The 23,819-nt window shown below is 42.4% G+C and overlaps 1 protein-coding gene across 5 annotated transcripts in view; it reads right to left on the bottom strand.

Annotated features, from left to right (window-relative positions):
* LOC110530085 (girdin) overlaps nt 1–22,124 on the bottom strand; it is an 80,596-nt gene extending 58,472 nt beyond the window's left edge. For 4 of the 5 annotated variants that reach the window (XM_036986194.1, XM_036986209.1, XM_036986205.1 and 1 more), the window contains exons 1-3: nt 21,269–22,123; nt 21,039–21,139; nt 4,672–4,780 (exon numbers count right to left, since the gene is read on the bottom strand). In XM_036986194.1, coding sequence (XP_036842089.1) covers nt 4,672–4,780; nt 21,039–21,139; nt 21,269–21,331 — 273 coding nt within the window. In that variant the 5' untranslated portion in view covers nt 21,332–22,123. Of the gene's footprint in view, nt 1–4,671; nt 4,781–21,038; nt 21,140–21,268 lie in introns of all 5 variants that reach the window. The other variant, XM_036986199.1, reaches the window with a different exon arrangement.
* Between the last annotated feature and the right edge of the window lie 1,695 nt (nt 22,125–23,819).

Below are 23,819 nucleotides of genomic sequence, written 5' to 3'. Positions count from 1 at the left end.
CAGCTCTGTACTGTACGCGTGCCAACCTGAGACCACCAAATTAAAAAGTGTTCTAACATTCATTTGGATTGAGTAGCCTAGAAGAGAGGCCTTAACAGGACTAATCTCAACAATACTGGCAAACCCAAAATGACTAAGTATCATTACTAGGAAACTAAAAATGCAATAAATCCCAACATCCTCTCCACATTATCGCTTAAAATGGAGCTTGGAATGTTTGTAAAATGACTAATTCCAGTGTGAAATAGAGTTAACGAGTTAGATCTCCAAAGCGCCTTCTGGCCCATCACAGACTTGATGAATCACCAGACAGTGATTCAGTGAACTGGTGAGGATCACAGCTTCACAGTGGAATTCAGTGGACTGGTGAGGATCACAGCTTCACAGTGGAATTCAGTGGACTGGTGAGGATCACAGCTTCACAGTGGAATTCAGTGAACTGGTGAAGATCACAGCTTCACAGTGAAATTCAGTGGACTGGTGAGGATCACAGCTTCACAGTGGAATTCAGTGAACTGGTGAGGATCACAGCTTCACAGTGGAATTCAGTGAACTGGTGAGGATCACAGATTCACAGTGGAATTCAGTGAACTGGTGAGGATCACAGCTTCACAGTGGAATTCAGTGGACTGTGAAGTACCTGTGAGCGATGCATCCACCAATGATTACCTCATGCCCTGATCCCAATGACCAAAGCCTAGCTGAAGAAGGTATGATGTACAGCTGAGTGATGAAGATCCTGAAAGAACATGAACAAGAATGAATAGCCTACTTCATAAATAAAAAGTTATGCAATTTTAGAGTGAAAATCTCATGCACTCTTAGCATGATACTACAAAGTCATACCTAGGAAAGTGTTGGCAACTTGGCTCTAATCAATCCTTCTGACAGAAACAACTCATGAGTATTGCTTCTTCCTACAAAACACCACCACAATACAGCATCGTACTATAGTAACACCCTCTCCATGCCAACAACAGAACCCCCAAAAGGCTATTACCTCCCTATTTCATCGAGTGACTAGCGCCTACACATATTTAAGCAGCAGTGTGTCTAGACAGTCTATAAGTGCAATAGCAGAAACATTGGGACACATGGTATATACATGAGAGAGCTGACACTGTAAAAAACATATGAGGGGGGGAGGGGGGGGGTAATCCCAGAGGAGTGGAGGTCTATAGCCTGACGCCGGAAGACTTTGAGATGAGTCAGCATGATCAGTAACTCAATAATGTTCCTCCTACCCTGATATTAAAGAGTGAAGCTACACTGCAGAAGCTTGACAGACAAAGCAATACCAAGCTACACACACACACTAGTACATCACCACCATATCTGCTCTGCTACCATGTGCTCACTATAGATGCTGCGGTTAACTCCCTTAAATAGAAGCTAGAGAATTGATAACATTTCTAACATGTCCATCTGGAACGTTTGAGATTCAAATGGATAAATTAAAAAGCAGGAAAAGGAACAACTGGCACCAGAGCAAAGAAAACCAAATCCATTTTTCAATGTGTCAATAACCAAGCGGCTTTTTCTAGACTTTGAACAGCCGCAGAGGATGTGGATGGTGAATGATTGGGACCTGGTATGTTAATATATATAAAAAAATATAGGAAAATGTATGCACTCACTACTGTAAGTCCCTCTGGATAAGTGTGTCTGCTAAATGTAAATAATTTGGTGGGTGCTAATTTTGTCCTAATATTATTTGCATATCCTAACTCCCCCTGAGACACCCTCGGAGAGTGGAGTTACGGCCAGGGTCTGCCATTATCAATGGCGACCCTGGAGCAATTAGGGATAAGTTCCTTGCTCAAGGGCACAGACAGATTTTTCACCTTGTCGGCTCTGGAATTTGATCTAGCGGCCTTTCAGTTACTCACCCACCGCTCTAACCGATAGGCTATCGGCCACCCATCCACTAGCCTGGCTTAGATTCAACCAGGCCCACCAGTCATTCAGGTTGATAACTAGCAGCACTGAAGAACCAGGGTGAACCTTAGCCAGGGCAGAGATAACAACTTAAGGCTGGATAGTAGGTAATCCAGAGCCTAGGAATAAAAAGTATGTGCTGAAGGTGGCTTCAAGCCAAGGCCTCACTAAGATGTCAAGGGGTCTGTTGACCGGCAATTGACCTTTAATCTGAGCGAATGTCTTTGCACTCTGCTTCTAAACACATCATTCAAGATCGTAAGACTGAGCTGTTCTTGTTTCAGCAGAGCGATTACTGGTGTTCCCTAATCAGCGAAAAAAGTGACACCAGAAAAAGACAAGCAGTGGTTGCTGCCAGCTGGCCCACTCTGATCTACTAGTCAACAACTGTTGTCATCCACACCAAAGGCCAGTCATCCATCCAATCTCAACCCTTGATGAAAAGTGAATGAAGTAGTAATCAAGTGGATCTCAAACTGACAAGGCTCTGCTCATGTCTACTCCAACACCAAAACAACGCCACACAAAGGGAAAATGTTGTCCACACAAAGGGAAAATGCCAAGGCGTTTCCAGTTAACTGGGTAGTTGATTGTGGGAGCTAAAGCCTCTCAACGACCATTGAGAGACTTGCTAGAAAAAGGGCAGGAGGAACAGTGGGGGCTTCTAATGGACACCGGGCTGAATATATATATAATGAATTATGAGGTTAACACAAAGGCAGGGAGGGCCAGGAAAAGACTGATGACACCCACCCTAGAAGCACAACACTTTTATTGTTTCGTTGTGCTTGCGGCTACTGCTTCCAGCTTACATGCGGCTACTAAGGGTCTTATTAAAGGCTCTTGGCTCTGTGACAGATAATTTTGAAAGACATTTTGAGAGGGCCTAGCAGGGCTTTCTCAAGGCTAATGACCTGTCGATAAACAATGGCCCTGTTTCAATGAGATGTTCATGGGATGTTTATATTGGATGTTCCAAGGTAATGGACATTCTTTCTACCCAAGTATGACTGTTAACCAAGCTTTGACCAGAGCCTTGGCCATCATCCTACTCTTCAATATGGTATTTAGCAAATATTTGTCTTACCTTTTAACTCTGGACTGGTGGAAATGAGCCCGTAAGTAAGCATTTCAGTGTAAAGTCTACACCTGCTGTGTTCGGTGCATGTGACCAATAACATTTGATGATGAGCATTGGGCTTATTGGAATGAGACTATGTAGTAAGCATTTCACTCTTAGTTCACACATGTCCTTTACGAAGCATGTGATGAATAAAATTAGATTGTATTTCAGTTGCTGCTATGAGACTTGCTGAGCTGCAGATGATTATAGAAAGACCAATGACAGAGACTTCGTGGGAAATCCTCTCTTCACTGAGACTGTGATGCTTGATAACTCCCACACCTTCAACTCCAAGCATTCCAGCAGTTTATGTTGTGCATGCTGGATCTCGTACTACCTGATCATCATTCAGAGTGCCAAGACACACTGAGACGACCAATTATCTCTTCCAGCAGCAACGCCTTCAGCAGAAACACCAAATTATCATGGCTGAAATTCTTTGTTGCCCTCTATGTGAAGTACTAAGTGTGTTCCCTCTTGACTGCGAGGTTGGCAAAAAGCTGCTGGACAGATGTGCTGACTGCTAGATAAGCTTTCCATGCTAGAGGTATCACTACAGACCCTGGTTCAATTCCAGGCTGTATCACAACCGGCTGTGATTGGGAGACCCACAGGGCTTCGCAAAATTGGCCCAGCGTCGTCCGGGTTAGGGATTGGCAAGGGTAGGCCTTCACTGTAAATAAGAATTTGTTCTTAACTGACTTGCCTCTCACTCAACATCAACAAAACAAAGGAGATGATTGTGGACTTCAGGAAACAGCAGAGGGAGCACCCCCTATCCACATCGACGGGACAGCAGTGGAGAAGGTGGAACGTTTGAAGTTCCTTGGCGTAAAAAGGTTAAATAAAAAATACATGTAGGATATTAAGACCAAAGCCCCTCCCCTCTGCAATCATGGCATATACCAGATCGTCAGCAGGAAGCCCCCCCTTCCCTCTGTTCATCAGATTAATTGGAAGTCTCATTACTTGAGCAGAATGGAAATGATTAACTGTGCTCTGAGATTACTCTCACATGCAAGAACATGATATGATCTAATGCAGTAAAAACCTCAGCTGAGCAGCAAAACAGAGACACTACAGGCAGACAGCTTTTAAAGCTACTATAGTGGGGAAGTAACTCCTAATTTTGTGTCCATTTTAATACTGTTCGGCGCCTTCACAAAACTGAAGCCAAAATACATCCCGGATCTTCATTAGTGAAAGCGTGAGACCCACATCAGTGTTTCAGCTCTAAACCTTTGACTGTCTGCATGCAGCTCCCGTCCATTTATAGAATCCTCTGTGACATCTGGATGGAGGTCCCTGTCCCACATCACACCAACCACAGACATCTTCAAATATGTGTGTTTATACTTATTTTCCAATGTGTGTGTGTGTTTATAGGGTAGTTTAAATGTAAGTGTGTGTGTGTGTGTGTGTGTACATACGTCCAAGGCAGTCTCCACTGAAACTTGTCTTGATGACAAACCTCAGAGACAAATACGTCATTGATCCCAAATAGCTAGGAGACGCATGGTTTCAACAGCTCAGCACAACGAACCAGACCTCAGCACCAGATGCACTCTATCATGTTTCCATTAGAGCTTCAGGGTTCACTGTACACTCACCTGGTAATAGGACTTGATCTGTCGGATCAGGATGGAGAGGTTTTGTATGCGCAGTGTTGAGTCATTGTTCACTTTCTTGTTGGTTCTTTGAACAGTGGCTTTAGGATTTCTATGGGGAAGAAACAGATGAGAATAACAGCAGAGATGAGACAAATCCATTCGGAACTGTAAATTCTGCTGTCTGTCACTCAGTCAAATGCTGCATTAGCAATACCGTGATAAGTGAGTCAGTAACCAACCAGGTTGCCATCCAACCTTTTTTTGCAAGTATACTGAACAAAAATCGAAAATGCAACAAGCAACAATTTCAAAAATTCATATAAGGAAATCAGTCAATTAGAATAAATAAATTAGGTTTCTAATCGATCGATTTCACATGACTGGGAATACAGATATGCATCTGTTGGTCACAAATACCTTAAAAGGTAGGTAGGGGCGTGGATCAGAAAACCAGTCAGTATCTGGTGTGACCAACATTTGCCACATCTCCTTCATACACGTCCATCCAGAGCATCCCAAACATGCCCAATGGGTGACATGTCCAGTGAGTATTCAGGCCATAGAAGAACTGGGACATTTTCAGCTTCCAGGAATTGTGTACAGATCCTTGCGACATGTGGCCATGCATTATCATGCTGAAATATGAGGTGATGGTCGTGGATGAATGGCACGGCAATGGGCCTCAGGATCTCGTCACGCTATCTCTGTGCATTCAAATTGCCATCGATAAAATGCAATTTTGTTTCTTCTCCGTAGCTTATGCCTGCCCATAACATAACCCCACTGCCACCATTAGGCACTCTGTTCACAACATTGACATCAGCAAACCGCCCGCTTTTTAATCAGTTTCTTAATATGCCACACCTGTCAGGTGGATGGATTATCTTGGCAAATGAGAAATGCTCACTAACAGGGATGTAAACAAATTTGTGCACAACTTTTGAGAGAAATAAGCTTTTTGTGCATATGGAACATTTCTGGGATTTTTATTTCAGCTCATGAAACATGGGACCAACACTTTACATGTTGCGTTCATATTTCTTGTTCATTGTACATGTCGGATAAAACAAATGTCATGACAGGCCTCATGGAACCGGAACATTTTTCGGTAAACTTTACAAATGTTGACAATGTGGGATCATTATGTGTCGGTAAAATGAATTATGCAATAAAGTTCTTATTTTTTTAAATCGGTGGAAGAAAGGCTTTTATGAGTAAATATTGATATAATAACCATCATATCGAAGTAAACCTGAAGTCACGCGATGGCGTGTGGTCCTCCCACTACGACTCAGTTTATTAGGCTACAGATTAAATAAATGATGATGAACTTCACAGGATGGGAAAAGGGCAAGTTGATGAGCTTGATGCTCCTTTCCAATAACCATTGAGGGTCTTATTTTGGTTACAAGATAAATCGATGCTTGGCTGACGTTAAAAAAAACAACCTCTCACTCTTTTGTCCATAATAATTTCATCATGTAGGTTTTACATGCACTTCAGCCAGCTAGACCGCACATGCAAATACCAAAGTGGGCACACTCGCTATATAATGCCTTTTTTTACCACAAAATGTATTTTTATGTGCCCTACGTTATCACACAAGTCAATTTAATGGAAACATCTCTGTTGAGAAAATATGCATATGGTTTATATGCAGATTTGAGAATGTTCGCATGAAAATGTGTTGCCAATTGGATGGAAACCTAGCTAGTGTTTTAACATTGACATTTCTCACGGTTAGGTTGAGGACCCCAGTACTGACAGAGCTAGGTCTTAACTGTGTTGTTAGTCTGTGACAGTTTGCCGCAACAACAACTTAAGTTATTACTTTGAGGCAAGTGTGAGACTCAGAGGGGTTCAGCGTAGAGGTCGGCCGATTATGATTTTTCAACGCTGATACCGATACCGATTATTGGAGGACCAAAAAAGCCGATGCCGATTAATCGGCCGATTTTTTTTAACATTTTTAATAATGACAATTACAACAATATTGAATTAACACTTATTTTAACTTAATATAAAACATCAATAAAATAAATTTAGCCTCAAATAAATGAAACATGTTCAATTTGGTTTAAATAATGCAAAAACAAAACAAAGTGTTGGAGAAGAAAGTAATATGTGCCATGTAAAAATGTGTGCCATGTAAAAATGTGTACCATGTAAAATGTGTGCCATGTAAAATATGTGCCATGTAAAAAAGCTAACGTTTAAGTTCCTTGCTCAGAACATGAGAACATATGAAAGTTCGTGGTTCCTTTTAACATGATACTTCAATATTCCAAGGTAAGAGGTTTTAGGTTGTAGTTAATATAGTATTTATAGGACTATTTCTCTCTATACCATTTGTATTTCATATACCTTTGACTATTGGATGTTCTTATAGGCACTATAGTATTGCCAGTGTAACAGTATAGCTTCTGTCCCCTTCCTCGCCCCTACCTGGGCTCGAACCAGGAACACATCGACAACAGCCACACTCGAAGCACCGTTACCCATCGCTCCACAAAAGCAGCGGCCCTTGCAGCGCAAGGGGAATAACTACTCCAAATCTAAAAGCGAGTGACGTTTGAAACAGTATTAGCGCACACCCAGCTAACTAGCTAGCCATTTCACATTGGTTACACCAGCCATTAGGCTGATAGGCTTGAAGTCATAAACAGAGCTGTGCTTGCGAAGAGCTGCTGGCAAAACGCACAAAAGTGCTGTTTGAATGAATGATTACAGGCCTGCTGCTGCTCAGTCAGACTGCTCTATCAAATCAGACTTAATTATAACATAATAACACACAGAAATACGAGCCTTTGGTCATTAATATGATACAATCTGGAAACTATCATTTCGAAAACAAAATGTTTATTATTTCAGTGAAATACGGAACCGTTCGGTATTTTATCTAAATGGTGGCATCTCTAAGTCTAAATATTCTTGTTACATTGCACAACCTTCAATGTATGTCATAATTACGTAAAATTCTGGCAAATTAGTTCGCAAGGCAGCCAGGCAGCCCAAACTGTTGCATATACCCTGACTCTGCGTGCAATGAACGCAAGAGAAATGACACAATTTCACCTGGTTAATATTGCCTGCTAAACTGGATTAGTAGTTATAACTAGTGATTATGATTGATTGTTTTTTATAAGATAAGTTTAATGTGAGCTAGCAATTTGCCTTGGCTTCTACTGCATTCGGGTAACAGGCAGGCTACTCGTGGAGTGCAATGGTTAGAGCGTTGGACTAGTTAACTGTGCGTTTGCAAGATTGGAACCCCTGAGCTGACAAGGTGAAAATCTGTCGTTCTGCCCCTGAACAAGGCAGTTAACCCACAGTTCCTAGGCAGTCATTGAAAATAAGAATGTGTTCTTAACTGACTTGCCTAGTTAAATAAAAGGTATAAAAAAAATCGTAAATCGGCGCCCAAAAATACCGATTTCCGATTGTTATGAAAACTTGAAATCGGCCCTAATTAATCGGCCATTCCGATTAATCGGTCGACCTCTAATTCAGCGTTCTAGTTCAGTCAAGGAGCACTATTGGGATGTGTTCCCCTAAGGCTAGCAGTGTGACTGCTGATGTTATCAGGAGTGTCAACCTGCGTTAACAACAGACATTCCAAACACACTGGCACGTTTCACACCCACAATAAGATACTGATCTTTCATAGTGAATAACTCAACTTCATCGTAATTAGGGTATCAAAATCCCTCGAGAGTGAAGTTAACAGTAACACCTTTACTTAGTTGGTTTCCAATATACTAAGCTTTTACATGGGTATGGTTCTGATACTGTCCTCAACGCACATGGCCAAAAAAAATTTAAATGCCACACACTTCAGGACAGTCCGTTTTTTCCTTGCTAGCTGAATGTGTGAGGAATGCATTACATTTAAAGGGTAGGAAGCATGAGTTTTTACTCTCCAAAGTAACAGTGTGGTCAGAGACTTAGTAATGTAGTTGTAGTCAAGATCTGCTTATCTATAACTACAAACATAGTTATGTTTTAGCGTTTATACATATTAATTAACTTATTTCCGGATATATCTTGTAAACTACCCACAATGCACTATTTCTCAACGTCATATGGAGAACCGGTGCTACCTAGCTAGTTCCAGCTGGCTAACGTTAGATACTAGCCATGCTAGCATATAATTACATTCCAAACCAAGGGTTGGCATTAGTGAACTACTATGCACATCCACAAAGAAGAAACCACATAAATGAATGCGAAAAACTGCATCTCCTCTTCTCCTGTACATTTGGTAGTGGTTGCGAGTTTCAGCAGTGATGGATATAAACCGGGTAAATTCAATGTGGATTTACCTCACTATATCGCTATTGGATTAGCCGAATCTCCCTCGGCCGGTGAAATGGCCTCTCCCTCTGAAGGCCTCTCCTTTGCTCATCTTTGGTAGCTAACTCAGCCGTCAATCGGTAAGTCTCTGCTCTCTCTACTTGTTGTTCTGTTCTGGGTGTTCCTGCCTGTGCTAGACTAGTTGTTCTCTGGCTTACTACTTAGCTATGTCGACCGTGGTGGTGCGCTAGCTAGGCTAGCTAAAATAACAAACTTTAGCTGGCTGGCTTACTGGCTAAGATAACTGCCTATACTGGTAACATTATCTGATAACTGATTAGATGGCATTATGTATTTCCAAAACACTGGTTTACTATAATGTGCCTGTACGCTAGGTGTTGATAGCAACTGGCTGACTCACAGTGCTAAGGTAATGTTAGCAGGCTAGCAGGGCTAACGTTAGCAGGCTGGTTGGTTAGCAACCTTGCAAGCAGATTTGTAACAAATTCATAAAGTATTTGCTTGTAAATTGGCTGAAAATGACATTGAAACCAGTAGTCATGTTATATGTTTGACGTTAATTTTGTTGGGAGTTGAAATTGTAGGGAATAGGCTGGCTTGCCAGGTCTTCCATAAAACATTTTCCAACATGGCTTTGGTATTGTTCGGAATTCTGATAGTTCTTTTAATAATAACTTGAAAAATAGAGGTGTAACTTCGCATTGGGACTTTTGATGCATATACTAATGCAAATCCATAAGTTACATGTGGTAACAATTTTGCTACCTACCCTTTAAATAAATCAACAGCTTAGTATTCAATCATGCATTCTAAATAATTTTGTGACATTGTTTTTAAAACGACTAGATAGCACAATTTGAGGTATTCATTGTGTAGCTACACTATATATACACACAAAGGTATGTGGAAAACATTTAAAATTAGTGGATTAGGCTATTTCAACCGTTGCTGTTGCTGACAGGTGTATAACATTGAGCACACAGCCATGCAATCTCCATAGACAAACATTGGCAGTAGAATGGCCTTACTGAAGAGCACAGTGGCTTTCAACGTGGCACTGTCATAGGATACCACCTTTCCAACAAGTCAGTTTGTGAAATGACTGCCCTACAAGAGCTGCCCCAGTCAACTCTAAGTCCTGTTATTGTGAAGTGGAAACGTCGCAATGTGGTGGGCAACATCAGCTTTCAGAAAAGGACCTCTGAGTACTGAAGCTCGTAATAATCGTCTATCCTCAGTTGCAACATTCACTACTGAGTTCCAAACTGCCTCTGGAAGCAACGTCAGCACAATAACTGTTTGTCGGGAGATCCATGAAATTGGTTTCCATGGCTGAGCAGCCTCACACAAGCCTAAGATCATCATGCGCAATGCCAAGCGTCGGCTGGAGTGGTGTAAAGAACGCGTTCTCTGCGGCGGCGCACAATTGGCCCAGCGTCGTCCGGGTTAGGCCGGCAGGGATATCCTTGTCTCATCGCGCACTAGCGACTCCTGTGGCGGGCCGGGCGCAGTGCACGCTGACCAGGTCGCCAGGTGTACGGTGTTTCCTCCGACACATTGGTGAGGCTGGCTTCCGGGTAGGATGTGCATTGTGTCAAGAAGCAGTGAGGCTTGGGTCGGTTGTGTTTCGGAGGATGCATGGCTCTCGACCTTCGCCTCTCCAAGGTCTGTACGGAGGTTGCAGCGATGAGACAAGACTGTAACTACTATCAATTGGATACCACGAAATTGAGGAGGAAAAAATGAGGTAAAATAAATAAAAAATTAAAAGGGAAAATAGAAACGATTCTCAAGATCGTGCACACTAATGAGATGCAATTGAGCCCACACCACTACACTGTCTGAGCCAAGGACTACATGCTTTCTGGTAAGTTTTGATTACAATACTGGGTGGGGTGAATATATTTTACGACATACATGATTTGTTGTTAACTTGTAAATAGTAGCCAACAACAAAGTTTGTTTAAATCATTTCTAACTTGTTAACAATTTATGCTAGTAGGTTTTTGCTACCATGTGGGTTTTAGCTGCTTGAGCCAGCTAACTGAAGAGTGTTAATTCATTCATGGAACATGTCATTTCCATACATGTTCCATTTTAAAACATTTGTCTTACAAAGGAGTTGTTTAATCTAACCGCTTAACTATTTATCTGTCATTTCTTTTAACTCATTGTTTTCTAAACTTTACAGGAAAATGCCATGGGCACTATCTGATGTGTGGAGACAATTCACTGCAGCTAATGTAGTTGGAAAAGCTGTGTACATTTGCAAATACTGTGCCAAATCATATGTGAAGAATGCAACAAAGATGCAGAATCATCTGGCCAAGTTCATAAAGTTCCCTCAGCGCTCACAACAAGCAACCTCTGACACCTTATCGATAGTCAAATCATATGTGAAGAATCAGAAGGTTTTTTGACTCAATGGAGGAAAGTTGTCAGAGAAATGCTGATGAATGTCTTGCTCAAGCTGTGTATGCAACTGGTTCACCTCTGATGCTCACAGGCAATGTGCATTGGAAGTAGAGGTCGACCGATTAATCGGCATGGCTGATTAATTAGGGCCGATTTCAAGTTTTCATAACAATCGGTAATCTGCATTTTTGGATGGCGATTATGGCCAATTACATTGCAATCCACGAGGAGACTGTGTGGCAGCAAGGAGCCAAGATAAGTTGCTAGCTAGCATTAAACGTATCTTATAAAAACCAATCAATCTTAACATAATCACTAGTTAACAACACATGGTTGATGATATTACTAGTTTAACTAGCTTATCCTGCATTGCATATAATCAATGCGGTGCCTGTTAATTTATTATCGAATCACAGCCTACTTCGCCAAACGGGTGATGATTAAACAAAAGCGCATTCGCGAAAAAAGCACAATTGTTGCACCAATGTACCTAACCATAAACATCAATGCCTTTCTTAAAATCAATACACAAGTATATTTTTTAAAACCTGCATATTTAATTAAAATAAATTAATGTTAGCAGGCAATATTAACTAGGGAAATTGTGTCACTTCCCTTGCGTTCTAAGCAATCAGAGTCAGGGTATATACAGCAGTTTGGGCCACCTGGCTCGTTGCGAACTGTGTGAAGACCATTTCAAGACCTTAATTAATTTGACAGAATTGTACATAATTATGACATAACATTGAAGTTTGTGCAATGTAACAGCAATATTTAGACTTAGGGTTGCCACCCGTTCGATAAAATACAGAACGGTTCCGTATTTCACTGAAAGAATAAACGGTTAATTTTTGAAATTATAGTTTCCGGATTTTACCATATCAATGACCTAAGGCTCGTATTTCTGTATATTTATTATATTATAATTAAGTCTATGATTTGATATTTGATAGAGCAGTCTGACTGAGCGGTGGTAGTCTGCAGCAGGCTCGTAAGCATTCATTCAAACAGCACTTTCCTGCGTTTGACAGCAGCTCTTTGCAATGCTTGAAGCACAGAGCTGTTTATGACTTCAAGCCTATCAACTCCTGAGATTAGGCTGGCAATACTATAGTGCCTATAAGAACATCCAATAGTCAAAGGTATATGAAATACAAATGGTATAGAGAGAAATAGTCCTTTAATTCCTATAATAAACTACAACCTAAAACTTCTTAACTGAGAATATTGAAGACTCATGTTAAAAGGAACCACCAGAATGAAATCTGGTATTCTCATGTTCTGAGCAAGGAACTTAAACGTTAGCTTTTTTACATGGCACATATTGCACTTTTACTTTCTTCTCTAACACTGTGTTTTATATATATATATATATATAAAAATGTGCCGATTAATCATTATCTGCCTTTTTTGGTCCTCCAATAATCGTTATCTGCGTTGAAAAATCATCATCGGTCAACTTCTAATTGGAAGAGATTTCTAAATGTTCTTTGCCCAGCATACACCCCTCCAACCAGACATGCTTTATCTACTATTTTGCTGGATGCAGAGTTCAACAGAGTTCAAGTGAAGGTCAAGCAAATCATAGAGAAAGCAGACTGTATTGCAATCATCTCTGATGGGTGGTCGAATGTTCGTGGGCAAGGAATAATTAACCACATCATCTCCACCCCTCAACCAGTATTCTACAAGAGCACAGACACAAGGGACAACAGACACACCGGTCTCTGCATTGCAGATGAGCTGAAGGCAGTCATCAATGACCTTGGACCACAGGAGGAATTTCCACTGGTTAGAGAAAATGCTGCGAACATGAAGGCTGCTTGGTCTAAAGTGGAGGAGTCCTACCCTCATATCACACCCACTGGCTGTGCTGCTCATGCATTAAATCTGCTCCTCAAGGACATTGTGGCACTAAAAACAATGGATTCTCCACAAGAGAGCCAGGGAAATGGTTAGGTATGTGAAGGGTCATCAAGTTATAGCAGCAATCTACCTCACCAAGCAAAGTAAGAAGAATAAGAGCACCACATTGAAGTTGCTCAGCAACACCTGTTGGGGTGGTGTTGTCATCATGTTTGACAATCTCCTGGAGGGGAAGGAGTCTCTCCAAGAAATGGCCATATTACAGTCTTCCGATATGGACAGCTTCATCAAGAGGGTTCTCCTGGATGATGTATTTTGGGAGAGAGTGGTAAGCAGCCTGAAACTCCTGAAACCTATTGCAGTAGCCATTGCACGGATTGAGGGAGACAATGCCATCCTATCTGATGTTCAGACTCTGCTTGCAGATGTAAGAGAAGAAATCCATACTGCCCTGCCCACTTCACTGTTGCTCCAAGCAGAGGAAACTGCAGTTCTGAAATACATCAAAAAGCGTGAAGACTTCTGCCTGAAGCCCACACATACCGCAGTGTACATGTTGGGCCCCAAGTATGCTGGCAAGAGCATCCTGTCTGGTGCAGAGATCAACAAGGCCTATGGTGTCATCACTACCATGTCTCGCCACCTTGGCCTGGATGAGGGCAAGGTTCTTGGCAGTTTGGCGAAGTACACTTCTAGGCAAGGGCTTTGGGATGGAGATGCAATATGGCAGTCGTGCCAACATATCTCATCAGCCACCTGGAGGAAGGGACTTTGTGGATCTGAGGCTCTTTCCCCTGTTGCCTCCATCATCCTCCAAATCCCACCAACATCAGCCGCCTCAGAGCGCAACTGGTCCTAGTTTGGGAACACACACACCAAAGCACACAACAGGCTGACCGATACAAGGGTTGAAGAATTGGTGGCCATCAAAGGCTTTTTGAGCCTGACAACGGGCCATCCTCAACAAGGTTGGAAAGTGACCGTGAAGATGAGGCTCAGAGTCTGATGTTCAAGAGGTGGACATTGAGGAGGTCCAGGGAGAAGACATATAAGCCTGAGAGGAGGACAACCAAAGCTTTAGTTTCTAGACTATAATTTTACAGATGTATGTTGAAAACGTTTTTGGGAGATGCGATGGATCATTGGGGATCATTCAATATTCCCTTTCTTTTGTCGTTCAGTGAAATCATCCCATGTGAAGAGTCAACTCTAATTAAAATTCAACATAACTAAATTGTTTTTAAAATTTCTATTGGAAGGATTTAATAATTTTTAATTATGTCTACTTATGATAAGGTAAAATGTTTATGTTTCTGTCTCCATATGTTATGGTAAATATATCCAATGCAAAAGACATTACATTTAAATGGTATTAATATTAATTTGCATATATTTCCGTTAATTCCCATATATTCCCGTTAATTCAGACGGAAAGTTTCCAGCTCTGAATATTCCTCAAAATGTGCAACCCTACTTTAACGCTACAGCATACAATGACATTCTAGATGATTCTGTGCTTCCAACTTTGTGGCAACAGTTTAGGGAAGGCCGTTTCCTGTTTTAGCATGACAATGCCCCCATGCACCAAGCGAGGTCCATACAGAAATAGTTTGTCAAGTTCGGTGTGGAAGAACTTGACTGGCCTGAGCAGAGCCCTGACCTCAACCCCATCGAACACCTTTGGGAAGAATTAGAACGCCAACTGCGAGCCAGGCCTAATCGCCCAACATCAGTGCCCGACCTCACTAATGCTCGTGTGGCTGAATGGAAGCAAGTCCCCGCAGCAATGTTCCAACATCTAGTGGAAAGCCTTCCCAGAAGAGTGGAGGCTGTTATAGTAGCAAAAGTGTGACCAACTCCATATTAATGCCCATGATTTGGGAATGAGATGTTCGACGAGCAGGTGTCCACATGTAGTGTACCTGAAATTCAATAAAGTGGAATTGAACGATTGAACATTAACAAGACATAAGCATAGGAATATACTGTAATCTCATCTTTCTTCACAGACCATATGACCGAACAAACCATCAAAGTTGACCCAATTTCTGAGTCTCTCCTCTACCGCCTGTCAGTTCAGACCTGTGCTTTGATGATCATCAACCAAAGGTTTTGGACCAACATGGTTTACAAGCTGAGAGATTCAGACATGCAGGCCTCTTTCACTGGTCAGATGTCTCTGGATACTCTCCTCTGACCACCTTTCTCACTGAAGCCCATCTGATGGTGCGACCATGCAGCGCTGCGCTGATCTACTGGTCTAATCTGGAGATCTTAAAGCTTTGCTGATAAAGACTATGCATGTCCCAATGTTGGAGGACGGCACGATTATTCTTTATGACAAAATAACTCATTAGTCGCATGGCCATTTAACCCATTAATGGCATGGTTATTAAATCTATAGTAAACAGGGTTGTGTGTATACATGCGTGTGTGCGTGTGTGCATGTACGTGAATAAACGCCTGCATCTGCGATCCAAACTTTTTGCATTGATGTCTAACACAACCCCATGTGTATAAGGCTGATTTCAAATTAACCTTGACACAATTTCTTCCCTCACCATTAACTCTGTTCTAGATAATTCCACGAAAAACCACTCTACTCAGTAAGAGATAAAACGGTCTTTAAATGAGTCTCCATCATAATACCCATGATTGAAAAAAGAGGCCCGTTGCCAAGCAACTGCAAAATGTAATAAACAGGTGTCCAGCGTCTTCCTAAAATCCTGTGTTGATAAGGATAAGCAGTAGGGCATAGAAAAAAAAATAAAAGGCCCAATTCATGAGACCAGGGAGCTTCATTGAACTATGAACTCAGCTAAATAAAAAATGACAACAATAATGATTTTTAATGAAAGCCACCATCCCTGAGAACTGACTTGTCTATACAGCGGATGCGTTGAGGCCTTTTGATCAGCTGTGCTCCCACACACACTGCCGCCTCAGTCTTGCAAATCAGAAAGACAGGGTCCTCTTTAACAGTGCTCTGAATGGCACTGGCCACGTGACCCTGCCGCTCATTCAGAGCCCTCTAGAGGAACCCTGTGGGGGGTCGTCTTAACCCCTTAATTAAATAGCATGGCGGGAGCTGTAATCCTGTCAGGCCGAGCTCTGGTTGCACAGAGAGGAAGCTGGGGAATGAGGATGCTAATTTAGTAACTCACATCTCTATACATCACAGGGCCAGAAACACACAGCCAATTCAATGTGCCATGAAAACACAATCCCAATCCTGCCACGGCTTAGTTTTTTTGGGCTGAGCCCCCCCCACCCCACCCCCTCATTGGACAACATCACCCCCAGTGTTACTGGCTGCGGGCGCCTGAATAGGGGCCTTTGTGAGGTCGACAAAATCTAAATACTGTACCACACTGATTAAATAGGCTTTGAAAAACGGAGAGTCAAAGCACAAGTCAATAGTCAATGCAGAGCACAATACTGCCCGGGGGATCCTACGTGCGCTGCGCTGGGGAGTAACCTACTTCTGACACGCTGCATCAAAGTCAGTGGGGGCAGAGGGTAGAGCAGGGAACGGCTGCCCAGTGAGCCTCTCAGTCCAAACTAGGGTTGGGCGGTACCCAGAGTTTCATACCGTTACTGTACCATACCGGGGTATACCATATTACAGGAAGTTCACACAAGGGGCGCTATTTCAACAAAAAATACACACCATTTAGGGAGCAGGGATCTTGACACAGGCGGGGATTGCATGTCTCTGTTGTATCCAATAAACTTGATCTTGACGTCTAGCCACTTAGCTAGCAAGTTAGGAAACCAAATAAAGCTGGAGCCCTGAGCTGGGTATAATTTATTTCACACATCTTAGATTTCTTATAGTTATACTTAACTTATAGTGAGTGAGTGAGTGAGTGAGTGAGTGAGTGAGTGAGTGAGTGAGTGAGAGAGAGAGAGAGAGAGCTGCTGTAGTCCTTTGCCATCGTTTCATGTGTGTGCATTTATTTTGTCAGCTCTCAGCCCCTTACAGACAGCACCGGTATCACGGCAATCTACTGAAATATACTCTCTCTACAGGGGAGCACATACATGGTATATAATCCAGGGAGAGGGAACGGCGGCAGTAGGTACTGTAGCTCGGCCTTATTTTCAAGCGCTTTAATGGATAGTTTGTTCTCTATGGAGCTCTGTGTCATTGCTGTACATTTCCATTGGGCCTTTCCTATTCCTGTGAGTCTCTGCATGGCCTGGTTAAAGCCGAAGCCTTTCAAGATCACAACAGCTGTTTCCTGCATGTATGACTCACATGGCTTTTTACAGCTCAACATCCTCAATAGTTTAGTGACATCAGACATGTCCCCTGTTTACGTGACCATTCAAAGACAGAACAAACAGCTCTGTTGTGTTCACACCAACCATAGGTAGAGAGATAGGGAGATATGTCTTGGTTCAGGCACATAGATGGTAAGTAGTCTAGGAAGAGAGGGAGATCTGTGGCAAATAACTGCCAAGCAAAATGGTGGAGGATGCAGCATGTTCTGTCTGACTGGATGGCTGTCTGTCTATCTATCTGGCTGGCTGTATATCTGGCTGGCAGTCAGTAGCCTACGACTGAAGCATTTGATCTCCAAGGATAAAGAACCCAGCTGTGGAGAATTCAGCAAATACACACCAGCCATCCAGCAAGAATACAAATTATACCCCTTCTACCGAAGCAGAGGAGAGAACAAAAGCAGGAGGCGTGCTGCTCAGTGAAAACACAGGGAGAGAGTGTGCAGAGAGGCGTGTTGTGTCTGGTTCATCAGTGTGCAGAGAGGTGGTGGTGCTGACGCTGTTGCATCTTATAACCCGTTTTTCCAGGTGAAAGAAACCATGTAGGGGTGTGAATTGGGGGGCTGCTGGAGATTTTAATCCTATCTGGATTAAGATAATGAAAATGTTGTCATTCAACAGATTTCTTATCTATCTTATCTTCCTCTAAACTGTGTTAAGTGGTCATGTCGGGTTGGGAGTGGGCCGTGCTTGGTCAGTGCTTTTGTCCTGACGGAGGTGTTGAGAGAGGGGCTCAGGAACACAGGTAGGGTGGTTTCCTTACAAATGCTGCATGGCTTCAGGTGGAATTCACATGTGTATGTCACACATGCTCAATAGTCTCATTGATCTTAGCTTCATGGACTTTGAGGTGATTGCATATGAACACTGAAATGGGAGATATTAATACTAACAATATCACTTCCAGAATGAGGGGGATGTAGTATGGCCTTGATACATAAATCTATCTTCAATGCTTCTAGCTCGGAATTGGCCACAATTTGACCTTGAGGTCATCCTTTGCAGACACTATGAACAAGCAGCCAGTCACCTTATTCCAAATGTTCACCTAAACCATTGTAATTGATTATGCATGTACAACCAGATTATTTTTTTTACCACTGTGATGAGAAGAGGGAAATTACAGTTTTCTGTCCAGTCTGAGCTTCACCCAAACAGGTCGCTGAAGGGAGGTCTAATTGGCTGGGCAGTAGTGACTGAGGGGCAGAACAGAGACACCACGCCATCTGTGCCTCCAACTAGCCGTTAGATTATCCAGCCGGGCTTCCTGGACAACTGACGTCTGCCTGCCTCCCTGTCAACAGCTTGCAGAGAGAACTATTACAAAATAACATACATACAGCTGCTTAAATCATTTGGAGACCCAATCTGTGTACAGTATGTGATGAATCACACACATTCATTATTCAACAAGGGATGCTTCAAATGGTAGTCAGGCAAACTCAGAATTTGGACAACAAGCTCTACAACTTGTTTTATGTTCATTTCATGCAGTACATGATGCATCCTCTACTAGAAAGATGTGCAAAGCTAAAAGTCTTCACAGCCCTGTGATAGAAGGATGATTGCTGTATGCCTTGTAGAAGTGCATTTTTAAATGGATAGTTTTAATCTTCTCTCGATAATGGCTGCTCATGGGAAAGACTGAGCCCCCCCTTTATGAGGCTATATTGATCACAGGCAGGTCAATATCAAGTATGCCTACCATTACGCCCACAATAACAGCACAGAGTTTCAACACAGACACAGGCAGTGAGAGGGTTGGCATGTTTGGCAAAGCCATTAGCTTTGCAAACCTCTGGGTGGTTAATAATGCTCCCTGCTCCGAATGTGTTCTGAATTCAGCATCATTGCAGACATCATCACATTTGGTAGCTATGACCTGTTGAACAGGCTGAATGAAGCCATATGAGCGGAACCAAATCAACCAGTAACCTGGTTAATATTAACTACATCTACCCTCACAACAATTATATTATACAACTAAATGGACCACTGGAGGCACTGCATTTTGATAGGGGCCAATCAAATAAATCACAGAACATGCGGGACTAAAATAATTTGATCCAGCTAAAGGTAAATGTTTACCAGTAAAAGATGACATTTAAAAGAGCCAATGTAGATGAAACTGTTGTAACTAAACATGTAGCCGTCATAAACTGAGACAAAGACCTGATTCACAACAGCTTCTGACAACGTGCCCTCTGTGTGAGTCTTGCTGGGCAGACTAGTGCCAACAGCTGCCCAAAAATGTACTACACACACACACACACACACACACACACACACACACACAAAGCTAGGATGAAATGACTGGCCTGCCCCAACATCCTGCTGACCAACAAGCACAGCTGAACTACAGTTAATTAAAAATGAAAACTGTTCTTGAGCTGAGAATCAACAATTCCAAATATGAGGCTTTGACATGCTATATTGGCAATTGTAAACTAGTCCTACTAGTATGACGACTGGGGTAATGGAAATGAATACAGCACCAAATTTGCTGAAACAGAACCGAGTAGGGTTTGCAAGGTCATTGGCAACCCAGTAAGACTAGAGAGCCTAGGACAGTGTTGCCAAGGCAGCATGAGGCCAGATCGTAGTAGGCCTACCTGACAACTGTGAGATAATTGGCACAGTAGAGTTTAGACCTGTTAATAGAATGCATGATAAGTAACAAGCTTACAGTGAGCAAGGAGAGAGTGCTCGACAATAACACAAAGGAAATTCATGTGATGTTTGCCTTCTGGTTTTAAAGTCAAAGGGCGATAATGTCAATAATAAATGTCAGAGGCACTGGTTAATTGGATTAGGGGTGTCATTGTTATTCTACACGTACAGGATTAATACGCCAAAATTGACACACTGTATCATGCACACCTAGCCCAGACAAAAGCATGGGTGGAGACCGCCTTCTTATTTATCGTGCGTGTCTGTGATCATGGCAGAGATTCACGGATTCCTCATTTTGAATCTTCACCAAGGGGTCGGCTGGGTGATTGAGGCAGAATAGCCGCCCTCCGTACAATTCTAGCAGGCAAGAAGAGCACGCGCCAGGGAGTCTTCCAGTAGGCTGCAGATGACACTTCACGTTCTGACATTTTTTTGTGACTGACTGCTCGAGTGGAAGATAAACTGATGCCGACTCGAGCCATCGATTCAGAACTCGAGGTGGTGGAACTGACTGCATAAAATACCTACAATTCACACTGATTTCATTCTGATTTACACCCCATCCTTGCATCGTTTGTTGACATATTTCACTAATGAAATGTGTCATTCTAAGGAATTAATAAAAACATTGTTTGAATTTAAGTCCTGAATTTGTATCAATAATAATTTATGTGTGCATGGGTGTTTGCGTCGACTGTAACCTACAGTGCAGGGCGAACGTTGACCAATGGATCAGAGAAGCATGCGTGGCCATTCATTAATTGATTAATGTGAAGAGAGTACCCATAAAAGACAAATACGCTACTACTTACATCTCAAGCATGATCTCGTTTAAATAAATGCCATCCACTAATTCAATGTATTCCGATAGTTTGGTGCCATCGTTTCCAGATGAATGCCCAGCCGCCTTAACCTGAAAAATAGGACAATACGCCAAATATGTCAGCAAAACCAAATCACTTTTAATTTAGCATTTATTTTTGATACCCAGCTTAATTGGGAGACTCAAATTCCATGAGAATAGTTCATTAGGGTGCCTTACCCAGGCGACCAAAGGCGTGAGCAGAAATTGCTCCAGCAACGGCGTAAAAACCTCGCTTCCCATTTCCTTGTGGTGGACAGCAACAATTCCAGAGAATATGAATTAAATTGTATTTCTCCTTGTCGGGGAATATTCTCAACGTCGGTTTTCACCCCTCTGAACACGACCTTAATTTAGACGCCGTTCATGTGCTTGGTTTAATTAAACATACACTCATTTCGCCGATGACGAACAAATGTCCATAGACGTCTGGTTTTGCTGAAAAATTTAATTAATCCACAATTCTCGGACCAGCAGCTACCTTAGATTGTCTTGCTACTTACTTACTAAAGGACAAGGAATCCATCAAAAAACATTAAACCATTGAATCCCATCTAGTCTGTGCCTGTAAAGGCAGCTGACCTATCTACAGCTAAATCATGTGCTAAACTAAGACATTAGACCTGTACTGGTAGGCTAATAATATATAAAATGGTCCATGAAACAAAAATCTAACGTTGAATGATGACGAAGCACAGAGCTATAAACATTAACTGCTTTCCTCCAATGGACGTCGAGTTAGAATATTCTGTAAAAAAAAATTGTATATATATGCTCTTCCCATCACGTTCCTTTTAGTCTTGAAGGTTGCATTTTCCCCCGCATAAAGCCAACGATTGTTCCAATTATATATATGCCAGAGATGTCCTTCTCCTATCACTTAGTCACTTGGCTGGAAAAGGGGAATAACGGCTGTATAACCTACTACTACTGGGTGATTTGAGTCTACTGATGGAGCTCTGCTCTAGACGAAGTATCGCCCCCCTCGACTCCGTTTCCATTCCAGCCTCCTCGTTCACCCGTAGAGGACGTGTCTTCTTCCGCCAAAAATCAAATGCGCTCAAGAAAATAGGGCGCAAGCACATTGTCAGATAGAACAATGAGCTAGTTAGTTCTTTGACGTTGTCATGGACATTTCCCCATCCACATGAAATGCACTATGTTGTATATAGACATAGAGACTAGATTATCAGGGCATAACCTCAAATGTATTATGTTAGGTTGATTCACATTTTATGTGTCAGCTTTGTCAGTGATTATAGGTAAACGTGAGTCTGTCACTAGGCCTATGCATTGTGTGCAGCCTATGTAGGTTATGGGTTGTACTCATATAATAAATTATCTCAAACAGGACTAGAAAAATAATTTGTGTTAACACATAAAGACCAATAATAATGTCCAGACAAGGAATGAAAGTAAAAAGAAATAGCTGCCAAGCAGTGACTGATTAATCATTGAACTGACAATGGTTGAAGGCATTTCAGTGACACCTTGTGGATATCATACAAAATGTGCACAATGAGGAGGATGAATAGAAGGTTTGTTCCCTCCCATACATAACCTGCAACATGTAAGACTACATGCAAATCCCCGCTGCAACTTCAAAAACAAAATCTAGGGACAGCACAGCAGCACACCATATGCAACTTCATGAACATATTCATTCTCTCCCTATCCCAGTCTATTGTCCCCACTTGCTTCAATATGTCCACCATTGTTCCTGTACCCAAGAGAGTAAAGATAACTGAATTAAATGACTACTGCCCGTAGCACTCACTTTTGTCATCATGAAGTGCTTTGAGAGGCTAGTTAAGGATCATATCACTTCTACCTTACCTGACACCCTAGACACAATTCTATTTGCTTACCGCCCCAATAGATCCATAGACGATGCAATCGCCATCGCACTGCTCTATCCCATCTTCACAAGAGGAATACCTATGTAAGAATGCTGTTCATTGACTATAGGTCAGCTTTCAACACCCTAGTACCTTCCAAGCTCATCATTAAGCTCGGGGCCCTGGGTCTGAATCCCGCCCTGTGCAACTGGGTCCTGGACTTCTTGACGGGCCGCCACCCAGGTGGTGAAGGTGGGAAACAACACCTCCAATTTACTGATCCTCAACAGAGGGGCCCCACAAGGATGCGTACTCAGCCCCCTGCTGTACTCCCTGTTCACCCATGACTGCGTGGCCACGCACGCCTCCAACTCAATCATCAAGTTTACAGACGACACAACAGTAGTAGGCCTGATTTCCAACAATGACAAGACAGCTTACAGGGAGGAGGTGAGGCCCCTGGCAGAGTGGTGCCAGGAAAATAACATCTCTCTCAACGTCAACAAAACAAAGGAAATGATCTTGGACTTCAATAAAGAGCTGCAAAATCTGGATCCCTACAAATCAGCCGGGCTAGACAATCTGGACCCTCTCTTTCTAAAATGATCAGCCGAAATTGTTGCAACCCCTATTACTAGCCTGTTCAACCTCTCTTTCGTATCGTCTGAGATCCCCAAAGATTGGAAAGCTGCCGCGGTCATCCCCCTCTTTAAAGGGGTAGACACTCTAGACACAAACTGTTATAGACCTATATCCATCCTGCCCTGCCTTTCTAAAATCTTTGAAAGCCAAGATAACAAACAGATCACCAACCTTTTCGAATCCCACCATACCTTCTCCACTATGCAATCTGGTTTCAGAGCTGGTCATGGGTGCACCTCAACCACGCTCAA

This window comes from Oncorhynchus mykiss, chromosome 1, assembly GCF_013265735.2.
Source record: "Oncorhynchus mykiss isolate Arlee chromosome 1, USDA_OmykA_1.1, whole genome shotgun sequence".
In the NCBI taxonomy this organism is placed as follows: Eukaryota; Metazoa; Chordata; class Actinopteri; order Salmoniformes; family Salmonidae; genus Oncorhynchus; species Oncorhynchus mykiss.
The sequence above is the reverse complement of the archived record's forward strand: the minus strand, read 5'-3'. Positions and strand labels throughout refer to the sequence as shown.